Here is a 16,448-nt window from a genome sequence, read left to right on the forward strand (position 1 = left end):
AACTTTCACGATTTTAGACTTTATTCAAGTTTGTGTCTGGTTCATAAAATCCTAAACAGTCTGGCTCCTTCTGTATTACGTGATTTTAGTCATCTACGCTGCGACACCTCTGTGAGATCTACCAGACTATCACTTATGAGTAACTGTCTGGTTCCTTTTCGTCCTTCAGCATTTGGACTATCTTTTGCAGTGAAAGCCACAAATCAGTGGAATGCCCTACCCGAGGACATAAAAGGGTGTAAATCTTATGGTCTTTTTTAAAGTGAAGTTAAAATCTTTGTTAAAATTAAACCAATTAAGTAACCATTGCGATTGCTGAAGTTACATTTTTATGGCCTTGACGGTATGTGTGTATGTATCTATTTATTATATGTAAAAAAAGTATTGTCTGTGTAATGTTATGTTAGTTTTGACCTGCTTGGGGGGTGCGGATGAAAAATAGCATTTGGCTAAATCCAGTACAATACATGAAATGGCAATTTTATGTTAAAAATTGTGCATGGTCCCTTTACAAATAAACAGTAAAAAAAATAATTAATAATTGATTCAAATTTTCAAAAAACCCAAGTTTCTCCCAACACCACCTACAGTGATAAATCCACTAATATGTGATTTTATGTATGTTTAATAAGGGTGGAAAAAAACAAGGAATATTTTTTCTTATGAACCAAAGGAAACACCCAGTTGCATAAACTCCCACTCATACAAGTCTGGAGAACCATGACTGTTGATGAAGAGGGAGAGATTATCATTAATTAGCCAAAATCTGTAGAGTACAAAAAGACCAAAGGGCAGCATCTCAACAGTGTGGCTAACTGTTGAACAATGGCAGGAAGTTGGTGTGCTGTTCAGTCTCTGGCACTTTGTGTTTGGTTCTGTGCCCTTTGTCATGCTGTTCCAAAGTGGAGTAATCTTCCCCAGAATCCTCAAACTTTGATGTTTCAGCAAACTGACCAGCGGGTTCAACAAGCTAGTCAACAGCTTCCTGAGCAGTTTCAACAGCAAACTAGTCAACGGTATCCTCAGTCAGTTCAACAGCAAGCTAGTCAACAGTTTCCTCAGTCGGTTCAACAGCAAGCTAGTCAACAGTTTCCTCAGTCAGTTCAACAGCAAGCTAGTCAACAGTTTCCTCAGTCAGTTCAACAGCAAGCTAGTCAACGGTTTCCTCAGTCAGTTCAACAGCAAGCTAGTCAACAGTTTCCTCAGTCAGTTCAACAGCAAGCTAGTCAACAGTTTCCTCAGTCAGTTCAACAACCTAGTCAACAGTTTCCTCAGCAGTTTCAGCATAAGCAGCCAGTGGCACAGGCAGAGCCCCTTGACAAATGTACCGTAGCTGATTATGAGCAGATCCAATGTGGACCACCTGGTATCAGTGGTGCTGAGTGTGCAGCTATCAACTGCTGCTTTATCGGAGAGCAGTGTTACTATGGGAAGGCAGGTAAGAGTTGAGTCCATGTAAAGGTGGTCATGTTAAACTGATCTTCAGCAATAGCCTGCTCTTGTACCTTGTTCCAGTGACTGTCCAGTGTATAAGAGATGGTCAGTTTGTGGTAGTGGTGGCTAGAGATGTTACGCTGCCCCGATTGAGCCTGGATTCAGTCCGTCTCCTGGGTGGAAATGATCCAGCTTGCAGTCCTGTGGGATCCACACCTTTCTTTGCTATATATCAGTTCCCTGTCACTGCATGTGGCACAAGCATGATGGTGAGTAGCTGCTTGTGGTTTTGTTCTGCATGGCTTGGAATGGACTGGATGCCAACGGTTACTATTTGCAGGAGGACAGTGGATATGTGGTGTATGAAAACAGAATGACCTCCTCGTATGAAGTGGGAATGGGACCACTTGGTTCCATCACAAGGGACAGCCATTTTGAGTAAGTGATGTAACATTATCATAAATGTTTATCTTTGACAAAAGCATACAAACTCACTGTTTGTTGTCCAGGCTTCTCTTCCAGTGTAGGTACTCTGGTACTTCTGTGGAAGCTCTGGTTGTGGAGGTCAACACTGTTCCTCCACCTCCACCAGTAGCTGCTCCCGGACCCCTCAGGGTGGAGCTTAGACTGGCAAATGGTCAATGTGTCACCAAAGGCTGTGCAGAAGGTAAGTGTTTGTCCCATTTATGCCTAAAGCCTTTCTAAAACTCCAGGTTGAAGCAGTTTCAAGTTAAACACTCTATTCTTCCTCAGGGGATGAGGCGTACACATCCTACTACAGTGATGCTGATTATCCGGTCACAAAAGTCCTGCGGGAACCTGTCTATGTTGAAGTACGCATTTTGGAGAGGACCGACCCCAACATTGTCCTGATGCTGGGACATTGCTGGGCGACATCAACCCCTAGTCCACTCAGTCTACCTCAGTGGGACCTTCTGGTTGATGGGTGAGTAAGGCCAGTCTTTATCCATCTAGTGTGCAGTAAGGTGTTTCTTACTGGCTCTTTGCCTTTCAGATGCCCTTACCAGGATGATCGTTACCTGACCACATTGGTTCCAGTGGCTGGATCATCTGGTCTTCAGTTCCCAACCCACTACAAGCGCTTTGTTTTGAAGATGTTCACATTTGTAGATCCAGCATCACTGGCTCCTCTGCAGGAAACGGTACAGTACCCAGTGTGTCAGTTTTCAATTGTCTCTTTTTCCTAATGCCAGCTTTGGTTCTCGTTTCAGGTCTTCATCCATTGCAGTACAGAGGTGTGCCATCCCTCTTCTGGCTCTTGTCAGCAAAGTTGCTCCAGGCAAAGTCAGTGCTTCCTGTTATTTAAACGGTTTAATTTTGCTTGCGTGTTAATTTGTGGGAGTGTTAATTTGTATTCTTGCACTTTTAGGAAGGGACGTTCGTTTAAACACTACCACTTCTGGGCAAACTGTGGTTTCTAGTGGAGAAGTGAGACTGATTCTTTGAGTATTTAATAAATGATATTAAACCTTGACCTTGTCTGACCACATTTTGTGCAATGCTACCAACATGAAATTGTTCTTTTATTTGGTATGTGGAGAACATCTGTAACTCCCAAACTGCTACAAATCTCCCCTTTTTTTGCCACTGAGTCCCGTTGTATTAGGGGAAAAACCTCTATGGAAGGGAGAGAGGTGGTTCATAAAGCACCTGTCAATTTGTTCTTGCTGAATCTCAAACGTGCTGCGTAACACTAGCGCCCCTTTCACACAGCGCGTTGATCCTGGGAAATTGCCGTAAAATTGCTAGAGTGCCTTCTGTGTGAACGCAAACATTTCCCAGGATTAATGCTGGAATGAGGACCTAGTAACATTGCGGGGACCAGTCCCAGACCTCGCCCTGTGTGAACAAAAGCCAGGACCAATGGCGTAAGGTGTCTGTCGTAGTGATGATGCTGAGATAATTCGTCAGCTTAGTGGAATGGTGTGCAATGTGCTAGCTTATGATTGAATCAGAAAACTGCATGAGCGTGGTTTCTAGAGAAATCGCAAATCGTAAGCAAACTTAGACGCTGTGGAGATATTACACGTCACGTGTCTTTATGGGATCTTCGTAATGTGGGTGTGTGAACGCACTCACAAATTCAGTAAAATCACTGAGTGTGAAGTAACCAAAATCAAACAATCCCAGGACACATTATCTGTATATTTTCCAGAATCTTTGTGAAAGGGGCTTAAAATGAACCTCACTGGTTCTTGCTGAAGCTCAAATGTGCTGCGTAACACGAGAATGAACCTCATTGATTCTTGAAGCTCAAACGTGCTGCTTAACATGAGAATGAACTTCATTGGTTCTTGCTGAAACGTGCTGCGTAACACCAGTGTTGCATTTTGAAACTCAATCGAAACACAGCAATGGGTGTACCCCAAGGATTATTACTAGGTCCCTTACTATTTAGTTTGTATATTAACGATTTTCCACAACAGTGTGAAGGGGTACAAGTACAAATGCATGCATGCTGATAATACTGTTATCTTTACACATGTGAAAACAGCAGAATTAGCAGCTGAGAAGTTAAAAGCTGCTACAGTAAAGATTCAACAGTGCCTGGATCCATCATGTCTTAGCTTAAACATCAGTAAATCAAAAGTATTTTTTTTTCTCAAAAACACACTTTAAATCTTATGTAGATATATTTATTAATGGTGAAAAGAGAGAAACTGTAAATGAGCTTAATTTCCGTGGTATAATATTGGACTCAAATCTCAGTTTCAAAAAAACATGTAAAGAAAATGGTGAGGAATATTAAACAATATGGCAAACTTTGGACAAATTAGACAATGTCTTTCTTTTGATGTAGCTAAGGCTTTTATGCATGCTACAATCTTTTCTCACATTTCTTATTGCTTGACATGTTGGGGTCAAGCTGGTGAAATTGTTATGAAACCCTTAAAATGTCTATATAAACAGACATGAAAAATTTTTGATAAAAAAACTAAACATTTTCATTCTTTTAGGATTCTTTTCATTCTTTCGTAGAAAAACATAATTTTTTAAACTTTCACGATTTTAGACTTTATTCAAGTTTGTGTCTGGTTCATAAAATCCTAAACAGTCTGGCTCCTTCTGTATTACGTGATTTTAGTCATCTACGCTGCGACACCTCTGTGAGATCTACCAGACTATCACTTATGAGTAACTGTCTGGTTCCTTTTCGTCCTTCAGCATTTGGACTATCTTTTGCAGTGAAAGCCACAAATCAGTGGAATGCCCTACCCGAGGACATAAAAGGGTGTAAATCTTATGGTCTTTTTTAAAGTGAAGTTAAAATCTTTGTTAAAATTAAACCAATTAAGTAACCATTGCGATTGCTGAAGTTACATTTTTATGGCCTTGACGGTATGTGTGTATGTATGTATTTATTATATGTAAAAAAAGTATTGTCTGTGTAATGTTATGTTAGTTTTGACCTGCTTGGGGGGTGCGGATGAAAAATAGCCTTTGGCTAAATCCAGTACAATACATGAAATGGCAATTTTATGTTAAAAATTGTGCATGGTCCCTTTACAAATAAACAGTAAAAAAAATAATTAATAATTGATTCAAATTTTCAAAAAAGCCAAGTTTCTCCCAACACCACCTACAGTGCTAAATCCACTAATATGTGATTTTATGTATGTTTAATAAGGGTGGAAAAAAACAAGGAATATTTTTTCTTATGAACCAAGGGAATCACCCAGTTGCATAAACTCCCACTCATACAAGTCTGGAGAACCATGACTGTTGATGAAGAGGGAGAGATTATCATTAATTAGCCAAAATCTGTAGAGTACAAAAAGACCAAAGGGCAGCATCTCAACAGTGTGGCTAACTGTTGAACAATGGCAGGAAGTTGGTGTGCTGTTCAGTCTCTGGCACTTTGTGTTTGGTTCTGTGCCCTTTGTCATGCTGTTCCAAAGTGGAGTAATCTTCCCCAGAATCCTCAAACTTTGATGTTTCAGCAAACTGACCAGCGGGTTCAACAAGCTAGTCAACAGCTTCCTGAGCAGTTTCAACAGCAAACTAGTCAACGGTATCCTCAGTCAGTTCAACAGCAAGCTAGTCAACAGTTTCCTCAGTCGGTTCAACAGCAAGCTAGTCAACAGTTTCCTCAGTCAGTTCAACAGCAAGCTAGTCAACAGTTTCCTCAGTCAGTTCAACAGCAAGCTAGTCAACGGTTTCCTCAGTCAGTTCAACAGCAAGCTAGTCAACAGTTTCCTCAGTCAGTTCAACAGCAAGCTAGTCAACAGTTTCCTCAGTCAGTTCAACAACCTAGTCAACAGTTTCCTCAGCAGTTTCAGTATAAGCAGCCAGTGGCACAGGCAGAGCCCCTTGACAAATGTACCGTAGCTGATTATGAGCAGATCCAATGTGGACCACCTGGTATCAGTGGTGCTGAGTGTGCAGCTATCAACTGCTGCTTTATCGGAGAGCAGTGTTACTATGGGAAGGCAGGTAAGAGTTGAGTCCATGTAAAGGTGGTCATGTTAAACTGATCTTCAGCAATAGCCTGCTCTTGTACCTTGTTCCAGTGACTGTCCAGTGTATAAGAGATGGTCAGTTTGTGGTAGTGGTGGCTAGAGATGTTACGCTGCCCCGATTGAGCCTGGATTCAGTCCGTCTCCTGGGTGGAAATGATCCAGCTTGCAGTCCTGTGGGATCCACACCTTTCTTTGCTATATATCAGTTCCCTGTCACTGCATGTGGCACAAGCATGATGGTGAGTAGCTGCTTGTGGTTTTGTTCTGCATGGCTTGGAATGGACTGGATGCCAACGGTTACTATTTGCAGGAGGACAGTGGATATGTGGTGTATGAAAACAGAATGACCTCCTCGTATGAAGTGGGAATGGGACCACTTGGTTCCATCACAAGGGACAGCCATTTTGAGTAAGTGATGTAACATTATCATAAATGTTTATCTTTGACAAAAGCATACAAACTCACTGTTTGTTGTCCAGGCTTCTCTTCCAGTGTAGGTACTCTGGTACTTCTGTGGAAGCTCTGGTTGTGGAGGTCAACACTGTTCCTCCACCTCCACCAGTAGCTGCTCCCGGACCCCTCAGGGTGGAGCTTAGACTGGCAAATGGTCAATGTGTCACCAAAGGCTGTGCAGAAGGTAAGTGTTTGTCCCATTTATGCCTAAAGCCTTTCTAAAACTCCAGGTTGAAGCAGTTTCAAGTTAAACACTCTATTCTTCCTCAGGGGATGAGGCGTACACATCCTACTACAGTGATGCTGATTATCCGGTCACAAAAGTCCTGCGGGAACCTGTCTATGTTGAAGTACGCATTTTGGAGAGGACCGACCCCAACATTGTCCTGATGCTGGGACATTGCTGGGCGACATCAACCCCTAGTCCACTCAGTCTACCTCAGTGGGACCTTCTGGTTGATGGGTGAGTAAGGCCAGTCTTTATCCATCTAGTGTGCAGTAAGGTGTTTCTTACTGGCTCTTTGCCTTTCAGATGCCCTTACCAGGATGATCGTTACCTGACCACATTGGTTCCAGTGGCTGGATCATCTGGTCTTCAGTTCCCAACCCACTACAAGCGCTTTGTTTTGAAGATGTTCACATTTGTAGATCCAGCATCACTGGCTCCTCTGCAGGAAACGGTACAGTACCCAGTGTGTCAGTTTTCAATTGTCTCTTTTTCCTAATGCCAGCTTTGGTTCTCGTTTCAGGTCTTCATCCATTGCAGTACAGAGGTGTGCCATCCCTCTTCTGGCTCTTGTCAGCAAAGTTGCTCCAGGCAAAGTCAGTGCTTCCTGTTATTTAAACGGTTTAATTTTGCTTGCGTGTTAATTTGTGGGAGTGTTAATTTGTATTCTTGCACTTTTAGGAAGGGACGTTCGTTTAAACACTACCACTTCTGGGCAAACTGTGGTTTCTAGTGGAGAAGTGAGACTGATTCTTTGAGTATTTAATAAATGATATTAAACCTTGACCTTGTCTGACCACATTTTGTGCAATGCTACCAACATGAAATTGTTCTTTTATTTGGTATGTGGAGAACATCTGTAACTCCCAAACTGCTACAAATCTCCCCTTTTTTTGCCACTGAGTCTCGTTGTATTAGGGGAAAAACCTCTATGGAAGGGAGAGAGGTGGTTCATAAAGCACCTGTCAATTTGTTCTTGCTGAATCTCAAACGTGCTGCGTAACACTAGCGCCCCTTTCACACAGCGCGTTGATCCTGGGAAATTGCCGTAAAATTGCTAGAGTGCCTTCTGTGTGAACGCAAACATTTCCCAGGATTAATGCTGGAATGAGGACCTAGTAACATTGCGGGGACCAGTCCCAGACTTCGCCCTGTGTGAACAAAAGCCAGGACCAATGGCGTAAGGTGTCTGTCGTAGTGATGATGCTGAGATAATTCGTCAGCTTAGTGGAATGGTGTGCAATGTGCTAGCTTATGATTGAATCAGAAAACTGCATGAGCGTGGTTTCTAGAGAAATCGTAAGCAAACTTAGACGCTGTGGAGATATTACACGTCACGTGTCTTTATGGGATCTTCGTAATGTGGGTGTGTGAACGCACTCACAAATTCAGTAAAATCACTGAGTGTGAAGTAACCAAAATCAAACAATCCCAGGACACATTATCTGTATATTTTCCAGAATCTTTGTGAAAGGGGCTTAAAATGAACCTCACTGGTTCTTGCTGAAGCTCAAATGTGCTGCGTAACACGAGAATGAACCTCATTGATTCTTGAAGCTCAAACGTGCTGCTTAACATGAGAATGAACTTCATTGGTTCTTGCTGAAACGTGCTGCGTAACACCAGTGTTGCATTTTGAAACTCAATCGAAACACAGCAATGGGTGTACCCCAAGGATTATTACTAGGTCCCTTACTATTTAGTTTGTATATTAACGATTTTCCACAACAGTGTGAAGGGGTACAAGTACAAATGCATGCATGCTGATAATACTGTTATCTTTACACATGTGAAAACAGCAGAATTAGCAGCTGAGAAGTTAAAAGCTGCTACAGTAAAGATTCAACAGTGCCTGGATCCATCATGTCTTAGCTTAAACATCAGTAAATCAAAAGTATTTTTTTTTTCTCAAAAACACACTTTAAATCTTATGTAGATATATTTATTAATGGTGAAAAGAGAGAAACTGTAAATGAGCTTAATTTCCGTGGTATAATATTGGACTCAAATCTCAGTTTCAAAAAAACATGTAAAGAAAATGGTGAGGAATATTAAACAATATGGCAAACTTTGGACAAATTAGACAATGTCTTTCTTTTGATGTAGCTAAGGCTTTTATGCATGCTACAATCTTTTCTCACATTTCTTATTGCTTGACATGTTGGGGTCAAGCTGGTGAAATTGTTATGAAACCCTTAAAATGTCTATATAAACAGACATGAAAAATTTTTGATAAAAAAACTAAACATTTTCATTCTTTTAGGATTCTTTTCATTCTTTCGTAGAAAAACATAATTTTTTAAACTTTCACGATTTTAGACTTTATTCAAGTTTGTGTCTGGTTCATAAAATCCTAAACAGTCTGGCTCCTTCTGTATTACGTGATTTTAGTCATCTACGCTGCGACACCTCTGTGAGATCTACCAGACTATCACTTATGAGTAACTGTCTGGTTCCTTTTCGTCCTTCAGCATTTGGACTATCTTTTGCAGTGAAAGCCACAAATCAGTGGAATGCCCTACCCGAGGACATAAAAGGGTGTAAATCTTATGGTCTTTTTTAAAGTGAAGTTAAAATCTTTGTTAAAATTAAACCAATTAAGTAACCATTGCGATTGCTGAAGTTACATTTTTATGGCCTTGACGGTATGTGTGTATGTATGTATTTATTATATGTAAAAAAAGTATTGTCTGTGTAATGTTATGTTAGTTTTGACCTGCTTGGGGGGTGCGGATGAAAAATAGCCTTTGGCTAAATCCAGTACAATACATGAAATGGCAATTTTATGTTAAAAATTGTGCATGGTCCCTTTACAAATAAACAGTAAAAAAAATAATTAATAATTGATTCAAATTTTCAAAAAAGCCAAGTTTCTCCCAACACCACCTACAGTGCTAAATCCACTAATATGTGATTTTATGTATGTTTAATAAGGGTGGAAAAAAACAAGGAATATTTTTTCTTATGAACCAAGGGAATCACCCAGTTGCATAAACTCCCACTCATACAAGTCTGGAGAACCATGACTGTTGATGAAGAGGGAGAGATTATCATTAATTAGCCAAAATCTGTAGAGTACAAAAAGACCAAAGGGCAGCATCTCAACAGTGTGGCTAACTGTTGAACAATGGCAGGAAGTTGGTGTGCTGTTCAGTCTCTGGCACTTTGTGTTTGGTTCTGTGCCCTTTGTCATGCTGTTCCAAAGTGGAGTAATCTTCCCCAGAATCCTCAAACTTTGATGTTTCAGCAAACTGACCAGCGGGTTCAACAAGCTAGTCAACAGCTTCCTGAGCAGTTTCAACAGCAAACTAGTCAACGGTATCCTCAGTCAGTTCAACAGCAAGCTAGTCAACAGTTTCCTCAGTCGGTTCAACAGCAAGCTAGTCAACAGTTTCCTCAGTCAGTTCAACAGCAAGCTAGTCAACGGTTTCCTCAGTCAGTTCAACAGCAAGCTAGTCAACAGTTTCCTCAGTCAGTTCAACAGCAAGCTAGTCAACAGTTTCCTCAGTCAGTTCAACAACCTAGTCAACAGTTTCCTCAGCAGTTTCAGCATAAGCAGCCAGTGGCACAGGCAGAGCCCCTTGACAAATGTACCGTAGCTGATTATGAGCAGATCCAATGTGGACCACCTGGTATCAGTGGTGCTGAGTGTGCAGCTATCAACTGCTGCTTTATCGGAGAGCAGTGTTACTATGGGAAGGCAGGTAAGAGTTGAGTCCATGTAAAGGTGGTCATGTTAAACTGATCTTCAGCAATAGCCTGCTCTTGTACCTTGTTCCAGTGACTGTCCAGTGTATAAGAGATGGTCAGTTTGTGGTAGTGGTGGCTAGAGATGTTACGCTGCCCCGATTGAGCCTGGATTCAGTCCGTCTCCTGGGTGGAAATGATCCAGCTTGCAGTCCTGTGGGATCCACACCTTTCTTTGCTATATATCAGTTCCCTGTCACTGCATGTGGCACAAGCATGATGGTGAGTAGCTGCTTGTGGTTTTGTTCTGCATGGCTTGGAATGGACTGGATGCCAACGGTTACTATTTGCAGGAGGACAGTGGATATGTGGTGTATGAAAACAGAATGACCTCCTCGTATGAAGTGGGAATGGGACCACTTGGTTCCATCACAAGGGACAGCCATTTTGAGTAAGTGATGTAACATTATCATAAATGTTTATCTTTGACAAAAGCATACAAACTCACTGTTTGTTGTCCAGGCTTCTCTTCCAGTGTAGGTACTCTGGTACTTCTGTGGAAGCTCTGGTTGTGGAGGTCAACACTGTTCCTCCACCTCCACCAGTAGCTGCTCCCGGACCCCTCAGGGTGGAGCTTAGACTGGCAAATGGTCAATGTGTCACCAAAGGCTGTGCAGAAGGTAAGTGTTTGTCCCATTTATGCCTAAAGCCTTTCTAAAACTCCAGGTTGAAGCAGTTTCAAGTTAAACACTCTATTCTTCCTCAGGGGATGAGGCGTACACATCCTACTACAGTGATGCTGATTATCCGGTCACAAAAGTCCTGCGGGAACCTGTCTATGTTGAAGTACGCATTTTGGAGAGGACCGACCCCAACATTGTCCTGATGCTGGGACATTGCTGGGCGACATCAACCCCTAGTCCACTCAGTCTACCTCAGTGGGACCTTCTGGTTGATGGGTGAGTAAGGCCAGTCTTTATCCATCTAGTGTGCAGTAAGGTGTTTCTTACTGGCTCTTTGCCTTTCAGATGCCCTTACCAGGATGATCGTTACCTGACCACATTGGTTCCAGTGGCTGGATCATCTGGTCTTCAGTTCCCAACCCACTACAAGCGCTTTGTTTTGAAGATGTTCACATTTGTAGATCCAGCATCACTGGCTCCTCTGCAGGAAACGGTACAGTACCCAGTGTGTCAGTTTTCAATTGTCTCTTTTTCCTAATGCCAGCTTTGGTTCTCGTTTCAGGTCTTCATCCATTGCAGTACAGAGGTGTGCCATCCCTCTTCTGGCTCTTGTCAGCAAAGTTGCTCCAGGCAAAGTCAGTGCTTCCTGTTATTTAAACGGTTTAATTTTGCTTGCGTGTTAATTTGTGGGAGTGTTAATTTGTATTCTTGCACTTTTAGGAAGGGACGTTCGTTTAAACACTACCACTTCTGGGCAAACTGTGGTTTCTAGTGGAGAAGTGAGACTGATTCTTTGAGTATTTAATAAATGATATTAAACCTTGACCTTGTCTGACCACATTTTGTGCAATGCTACCAACATGAAATTGTTCTTTTATTTGGTATGTGGAGAACATCTGTAACTCCCAAACTGCTACAAATCTCCCCTTTTTTTGCCACTGAGTCTCGTTGTATTAGGGGAAAAACCTCTATGGAAGGGAGAGAGGTGGTTCATAAAGCACCTGTCAATTTGTTCTTGCTGAATCTCAAACGTGCTGCGTAACACTAGCGCCCCTTTCACACAGCGCGTTGATCCTGGGAAATTGCCGTAAAATTGCTAGAGTGCCTTCTGTGTGAACGCAAACATTTCCCAGGATTAATGCTGGAATGAGGACCTAGTAACATTGCGGGGACCAGTCCCAGACTTCGCCCTGTGTGAACAAAAGCCAGGACCAATGGCGTAAGGTGTCTGTCGTAGTGATGATGCTGAGATAATTCGTCAGCTTAGTGGAATGGTGTGCAATGTGCTAGCTTATGATTGAATCAGAAAACTGCATGAGCGTGGTTTCTAGAGAAATCGTAAGCAAACTTAGACGCTGTGGAGATATTACACGTCACGTGTCTTTATGGGATCTTCGTAATGTGGGTGTGTGAACGCACTCACAAATTCAGTAAAATCACTGAGTGTGAAGTAACCAAAATCAAACAATCCCAGGACACATTATCTGTATATTTTCCAGAATCTTTGTGAAAGGGGCTTAAAATGAACCTCACTGGTTCTTGCTGAAGCTCAAATGTGCTGCGTAACACGAGAATGAACCTCATTGATTCTTGAAGCTCAAACGTGCTGCTTAACATGAGAATGAACTTCATTGGTTCTTGCTGAAACGTGCTGCGTAACACCAGTGTTGCATTTTGAAACTCAATCGAAACACAGCAATGGGTGTACCCCAAGGATTATTACTAGGTCCCTTACTATTTAGTTTGTATATTAACGATTTTCCACAACAGTGTGAAGGGGTACAAGTACAAATGCATGCATGCTGATAATACTGTTATCTTTACACATGTGAAAACAGCAGAATTAGCAGCTGAGAAGTTAAAAGCTGCTACAGTAAAGATTCAACAGTGCCTGGATCCATCATGTCTTAGCTTAAACATCAGTAAATCAAAAGTATTTTTTTTTTCTCAAAAACACACTTTAAATCTTATGTAGATATATTTATTAATGGTGAAAAGAGAGAAACTGTAAATGAGCTTAATTTCCGTGGTATAATATTGGACTCAAATCTCAGTTTCAAAAAAACATGTAAAGAAAATGGTGAGGAATATTAAACAATATGGCAAACTTTGGACAAATTAGACAATGTCTTTCTTTTGATGTAGCTAAGGCTTTTATGCATGCTACAATCTTTTCTCACATTTCTTATTGCTTGACATGTTGGGGTCAAGCTGGTGAAATTGTTATGAAACCCTTAAAATGTCTATATAAACAGACATGAAAAATTTTTGATAAAAAAACTAAACATTTTCATTCTTTTAGGATTCTTTTCATTCTTTCGTAGAAAAACATAATTTTTTAAACTTTCACGATTTTAGACTTTATTCAAGTTTGTGTCTGGTTCATAAAATCCTAAACAGTCTGGCTCCTTCTGTATTACGTGATTTTAGTCATCTACGCTGCGACACCTCTGTGAGATCTACCAGACTATCACTTATGAGTAACTGTCTGGTTCCTTTTCGTCCTTCAGCATTTGGACTATCTTTTGCAGTGAAAGCCACAAATCAGTGGAATGCCCTACCCGAGGACATAAAAGGGTGTAAATCTTATGGTCTTTTTTAAAGTGAAGTTAAAATCTTTGTTAAAATTAAACCAATTAAGTAACCATTGCGATTGCTGAAGTTACATTTTTATGGCCTTGACGGTATGTGTGTATGTATGTATTTATTATATGTAAAAAAAGTATTGTCTGTGTAATGTTATGTTAGTTTTGACCTGCTTGGGGGGTGCGGATGAAAAATAGCCTTTGGCTAAATCCAGTACAATACATGAAATGGCAATTTTATGTTAAAAATTGTGCATGGTCCCTTTACAAATAAACAGTAAAAAAAATAATTAATAATTGATTCAAATTTTCAAAAAAGCCAAGTTTCTCCCAACACCACCTACAGTGCTAAATCCACTAATATGTGATTTTATGTATGTTTAATAAGGGTGGAAAAAAACAAGGAATATTTTTTCTTATGAACCAAGGGAATCACCCAGTTGCATAAACTCCCACTCATACAAGTCTGGAGAACCATGACTGTTGATGAAGAGGGAGAGATTATCATTAATTAGCCAAAATCTGTAGAGTACAAAAAGACCAAAGGGCAGCATCTCAACAGTGTGGCTAACTGTTGAACAATGGCAGGAAGTTGGTGTGCTGTTCAGTCTCTGGCACTTTGTGTTTGGTTCTGTGCCCTTTGTCATGCTGTTCCAAAGTGGAGTAATCTTCCCCAGAATCCTCAAACTTTGATGTTTCAGCAAACTGACCAGCGGGTTCAACAAGTTAGTCAACAGCTTCCTGAGCAGTTTCAACAGCAAACTAGTCAACGGTATCCTCAGTCAGTTCAACAGCAAGCTAGTCAACAGTTTCCTCAGTCGGTTCAACAGCAAGCTAGTCAACAGTTTCCTCAGTCAGTTCAACAGCAAGCTAGTCAACAGTTTCCTCAGTCAGTTCAACAGCAAGCTAGTCAACGGTTTCCTCAGTCAGTTCAACAGCAAGCTAGTCAACAGTTTCCTCAGTCAGTTCAACAGCAAGCTAGTCAACAGTTTCCTCAGTCAGTTCAACAACCTAGTCAACAGTTTCCTCAGCAGTTTCAGCATAAGCAGCCAGTGGCACAGGCAGAGCCCCTTGACAAATGTACCGTAGCTGATTATGAGCAGATCCAATGTGGACCACCTGGTATCAGTGGTGCTGAGTGTGCAGCTATCAACTGCTGCTTTATCGGAGAGCAGTGTTACTATGGGAAGGCAGGTAAGAGTTGAGTCCATGTAAAGGTGGTCATGTTAAACTGATCTTCAGCAATAGCCTGCTCTTGTACCTTGTTCCAGTGACTGTCCAGTGTATAAGAGATGGTCAGTTTGTGGTAGTGGTGGCTAGAGATGTTACGCTGCCCCGATTGAGCCTGGATTCAGTCCGTCTCCTGGGTGGAAATGATCCAGCTTGCAGTCCTGTGGGATCCACACCTTTCTTTGCTATATATCAGTTCCCTGTCACTGCATGTGGCACAAGCATGATGGTGAGTAGCTGCTTGTGGTTTTGTTCTGCATGGCTTGGAATGGACTGGATGCCAACGGTTACTATTTGCAGGAGGACAGTGGATATGTGGTGTATGAAAACAGAATGACCTCCTCGTATGAAGTGGGAATGGGACCACTTGGTTCCATCACAAGGGACAGCCATTTTGAGTAAGTGATGTAACATTATCATAAATGTTTATCTTTGACAAAAGCATACAAACTCACTGTTTGTTGTCCAGGCTTCTCTTCCAGTGTAGGTACTCTGGTACTTCTGTGGAAGCTCTGGTTGTGGAGGTCAACACTGTTCCTCCACCTCCACCAGTAGCTGCTCCCGGACCCCTCAGGGTGGAGCTTAGACTGGCAAATGGTCAATGTGTCACCAAAGGCTGTGCAGAAGGTAAGTGTTTGTCCCATTTATGCCTAAAGCCTTTCTAAAACTCCAGGTTGAAGCAGTTTCAAGTTAAACACTCTATTCTTCCTCAGGGGATGAGGCGTACACATCCTACTACAGTGATGCTGATTATCCGGTCACAAAAGTCCTGCGGGAACCTGTCTATGTTGAAGTACGCATTTTGGAGAGGACCGACCCCAACATTGTCCTGATGCTGGGACATTGCTGGGCGACATCAACCCCTAGTCCACTCATTCTACCTCAGTGGGACCTACTGGTTGATGGGTGAGTAAGGCCATTCTTTATCCATCTAGTGTGCAGTAAGGTGTTTCTGACTGCCTCTTTGCCTTTCAGATGCCCTTACCAGGATGATCGTTACCTGACCACATTGGTTCCAGTAGCTGGATCATCTGGTCTTCAGTTTCCAACCCACTACAAGCGCTTTGTTGTGAAGATGTTCACATTTGTAGATCCAGCATCACTGGCTCCTCTGCAGGAAACGGTACAGTACCCAGTGTTTCAGTTTTCAATTGTCTCTTGGTTCCTAATGCCAGCTTTGGTTCTCGTCTCAGGTCTTCATCCATTGCAGTACAGAGGTGTGCCATCCCTCTTCTGGCTCTTGTCAGCAAAGTTGCTCCAGGCAAAGTCAGTGCTTCCTGTTTAAACTGTTTAATTTTGCTTGTGTGTTAAAAGTTGTGGGAGTGTTAATTTGTTTTTTTTTTGCACTTTTAGGAAGGGATGTTCGTTTAAACACTACCACTTCTGGGAAAACTGTGGTTTCTAGTAGAGAAGTGAGACTGATTCTATGACTATTTAATAAATGATATTAAACCTTGACCTTGTCTGACCACATTTTGTGCAACGCTACCAACATGAAATTGTTCTTGTTTTATTTGGTATGTTGAGGACAGCTGTGACTTCCAGACTGCTACAAATCTTTTTTTTTGGGTCTATTGAGGCCCATTGTCTTAGGGGAAAAACCTCTATGGGAGGCAGATGGATCATGAAGCACCTGTCAGTTTGTTCTCATTGGTTCTTGCTGTAGCTC

At 41.7% G+C, this 16,448-nt stretch overlaps 4 protein-coding genes across 9 annotated transcripts; all 4 read left to right on the forward strand.

The window, feature by feature from the left end:
* Window positions 1–794: 794 nt before the first annotated feature.
* LOC143706258 (zona pellucida sperm-binding protein 4-like) lies at window positions 795–2,927 on the forward strand. 3 transcript variants are annotated; one of them, XM_077197984.1, is made up of 9 exons: window positions 795–1,186; window positions 1,256–1,438; window positions 1,516–1,703; window positions 1,775–1,872; window positions 1,944–2,101; window positions 2,188–2,380; window positions 2,450–2,597; window positions 2,667–2,739; window positions 2,825–2,927. In XM_077197984.1, exons 1-9 carry the CDS (start codon window positions 826–828, stop codon window positions 2,899–2,901), a joined length of 1,479 nt encoding a protein of 492 aa, XP_077054099.1. In that variant the 5' UTR covers window positions 795–825; the 3' UTR covers window positions 2,902–2,927. The 3 variants fall into 3 exon arrangements, with proteins under 3 accessions (XP_077054099.1, XP_077054107.1, XP_077054091.1); XM_077197992.1 differs by having other exon boundaries at window positions 795–1,078; XM_077197976.1 differs by having other exon boundaries at window positions 795–1,438.
* Window positions 2,928–5,245: 2,318 nt separating this feature from the next.
* On the forward strand, window positions 5,246–7,378 carry LOC143706277 (zona pellucida sperm-binding protein 4-like). Its single transcript, XM_077198004.1, has 8 exons — window positions 5,246–5,889; window positions 5,967–6,154; window positions 6,226–6,323; window positions 6,395–6,552; window positions 6,639–6,831; window positions 6,901–7,048; window positions 7,118–7,190; window positions 7,276–7,378. The coding sequence occupies exons 1-8, from the start codon at window positions 5,277–5,279 to the stop codon at window positions 7,350–7,352; spliced, it is 1,548 nt and encodes a 515-aa protein (XP_077054119.1). The 5' UTR covers window positions 5,246–5,276; the 3' UTR covers window positions 7,353–7,378.
* A 2,311-nt stretch (window positions 7,379–9,689) lies between these two features.
* Window positions 9,690–11,787, forward strand: LOC143706354 (zona pellucida sperm-binding protein 4-like). 2 transcript variants are annotated; one of them, XM_077198181.1, is made up of 9 exons: window positions 9,690–10,010; window positions 10,116–10,298; window positions 10,376–10,563; window positions 10,635–10,732; window positions 10,804–10,961; window positions 11,048–11,240; window positions 11,310–11,457; window positions 11,527–11,599; window positions 11,685–11,787. In XM_077198181.1, the coding sequence occupies exons 1-9, from the start codon at window positions 9,722–9,724 to the stop codon at window positions 11,759–11,761; spliced, it is 1,407 nt and encodes a 468-aa protein (XP_077054296.1). In that variant the 5' UTR covers window positions 9,690–9,721; the 3' UTR covers window positions 11,762–11,787. The 2 variants fall into 2 exon arrangements, with proteins under 2 accessions (XP_077054296.1, XP_077054306.1); XM_077198191.1 differs by having other exon boundaries at window positions 9,690–9,974.
* A 2,310-nt stretch (window positions 11,788–14,097) lies between these two features.
* LOC143706296 (zona pellucida sperm-binding protein 4-like) lies at window positions 14,098–16,235 on the forward strand. Of its 3 annotated transcripts, none has more exons than XM_077198058.1 (9): window positions 14,098–14,491; window positions 14,561–14,743; window positions 14,821–15,008; window positions 15,080–15,177; window positions 15,249–15,406; window positions 15,493–15,685; window positions 15,755–15,902; window positions 15,973–16,045; window positions 16,133–16,235. In XM_077198058.1, the coding sequence occupies exons 1-9, from the start codon at window positions 14,131–14,133 to the stop codon at window positions 16,207–16,209; spliced, it is 1,479 nt and encodes a 492-aa protein (XP_077054173.1). In that variant the 5' UTR covers window positions 14,098–14,130; the 3' UTR covers window positions 16,210–16,235. The 3 variants fall into 3 exon arrangements, with proteins under 3 accessions (XP_077054173.1, XP_077054184.1, XP_077054164.1); XM_077198069.1 differs by having other exon boundaries at window positions 14,098–14,383; XM_077198049.1 differs by having other exon boundaries at window positions 14,098–14,743.
* The last annotated feature ends 213 nt before the right edge of the window (window positions 16,236–16,448 follow it).

This window comes from Siphateles boraxobius, unplaced genomic scaffold, assembly GCF_051911475.1.
Source record: "Siphateles boraxobius isolate OS27281-9 unplaced genomic scaffold, OSU_SipBor_1 111, whole genome shotgun sequence".
In the NCBI taxonomy this organism is placed as follows: Eukaryota; Metazoa; Chordata; class Actinopteri; order Cypriniformes; family Leuciscidae; genus Siphateles; species Siphateles boraxobius.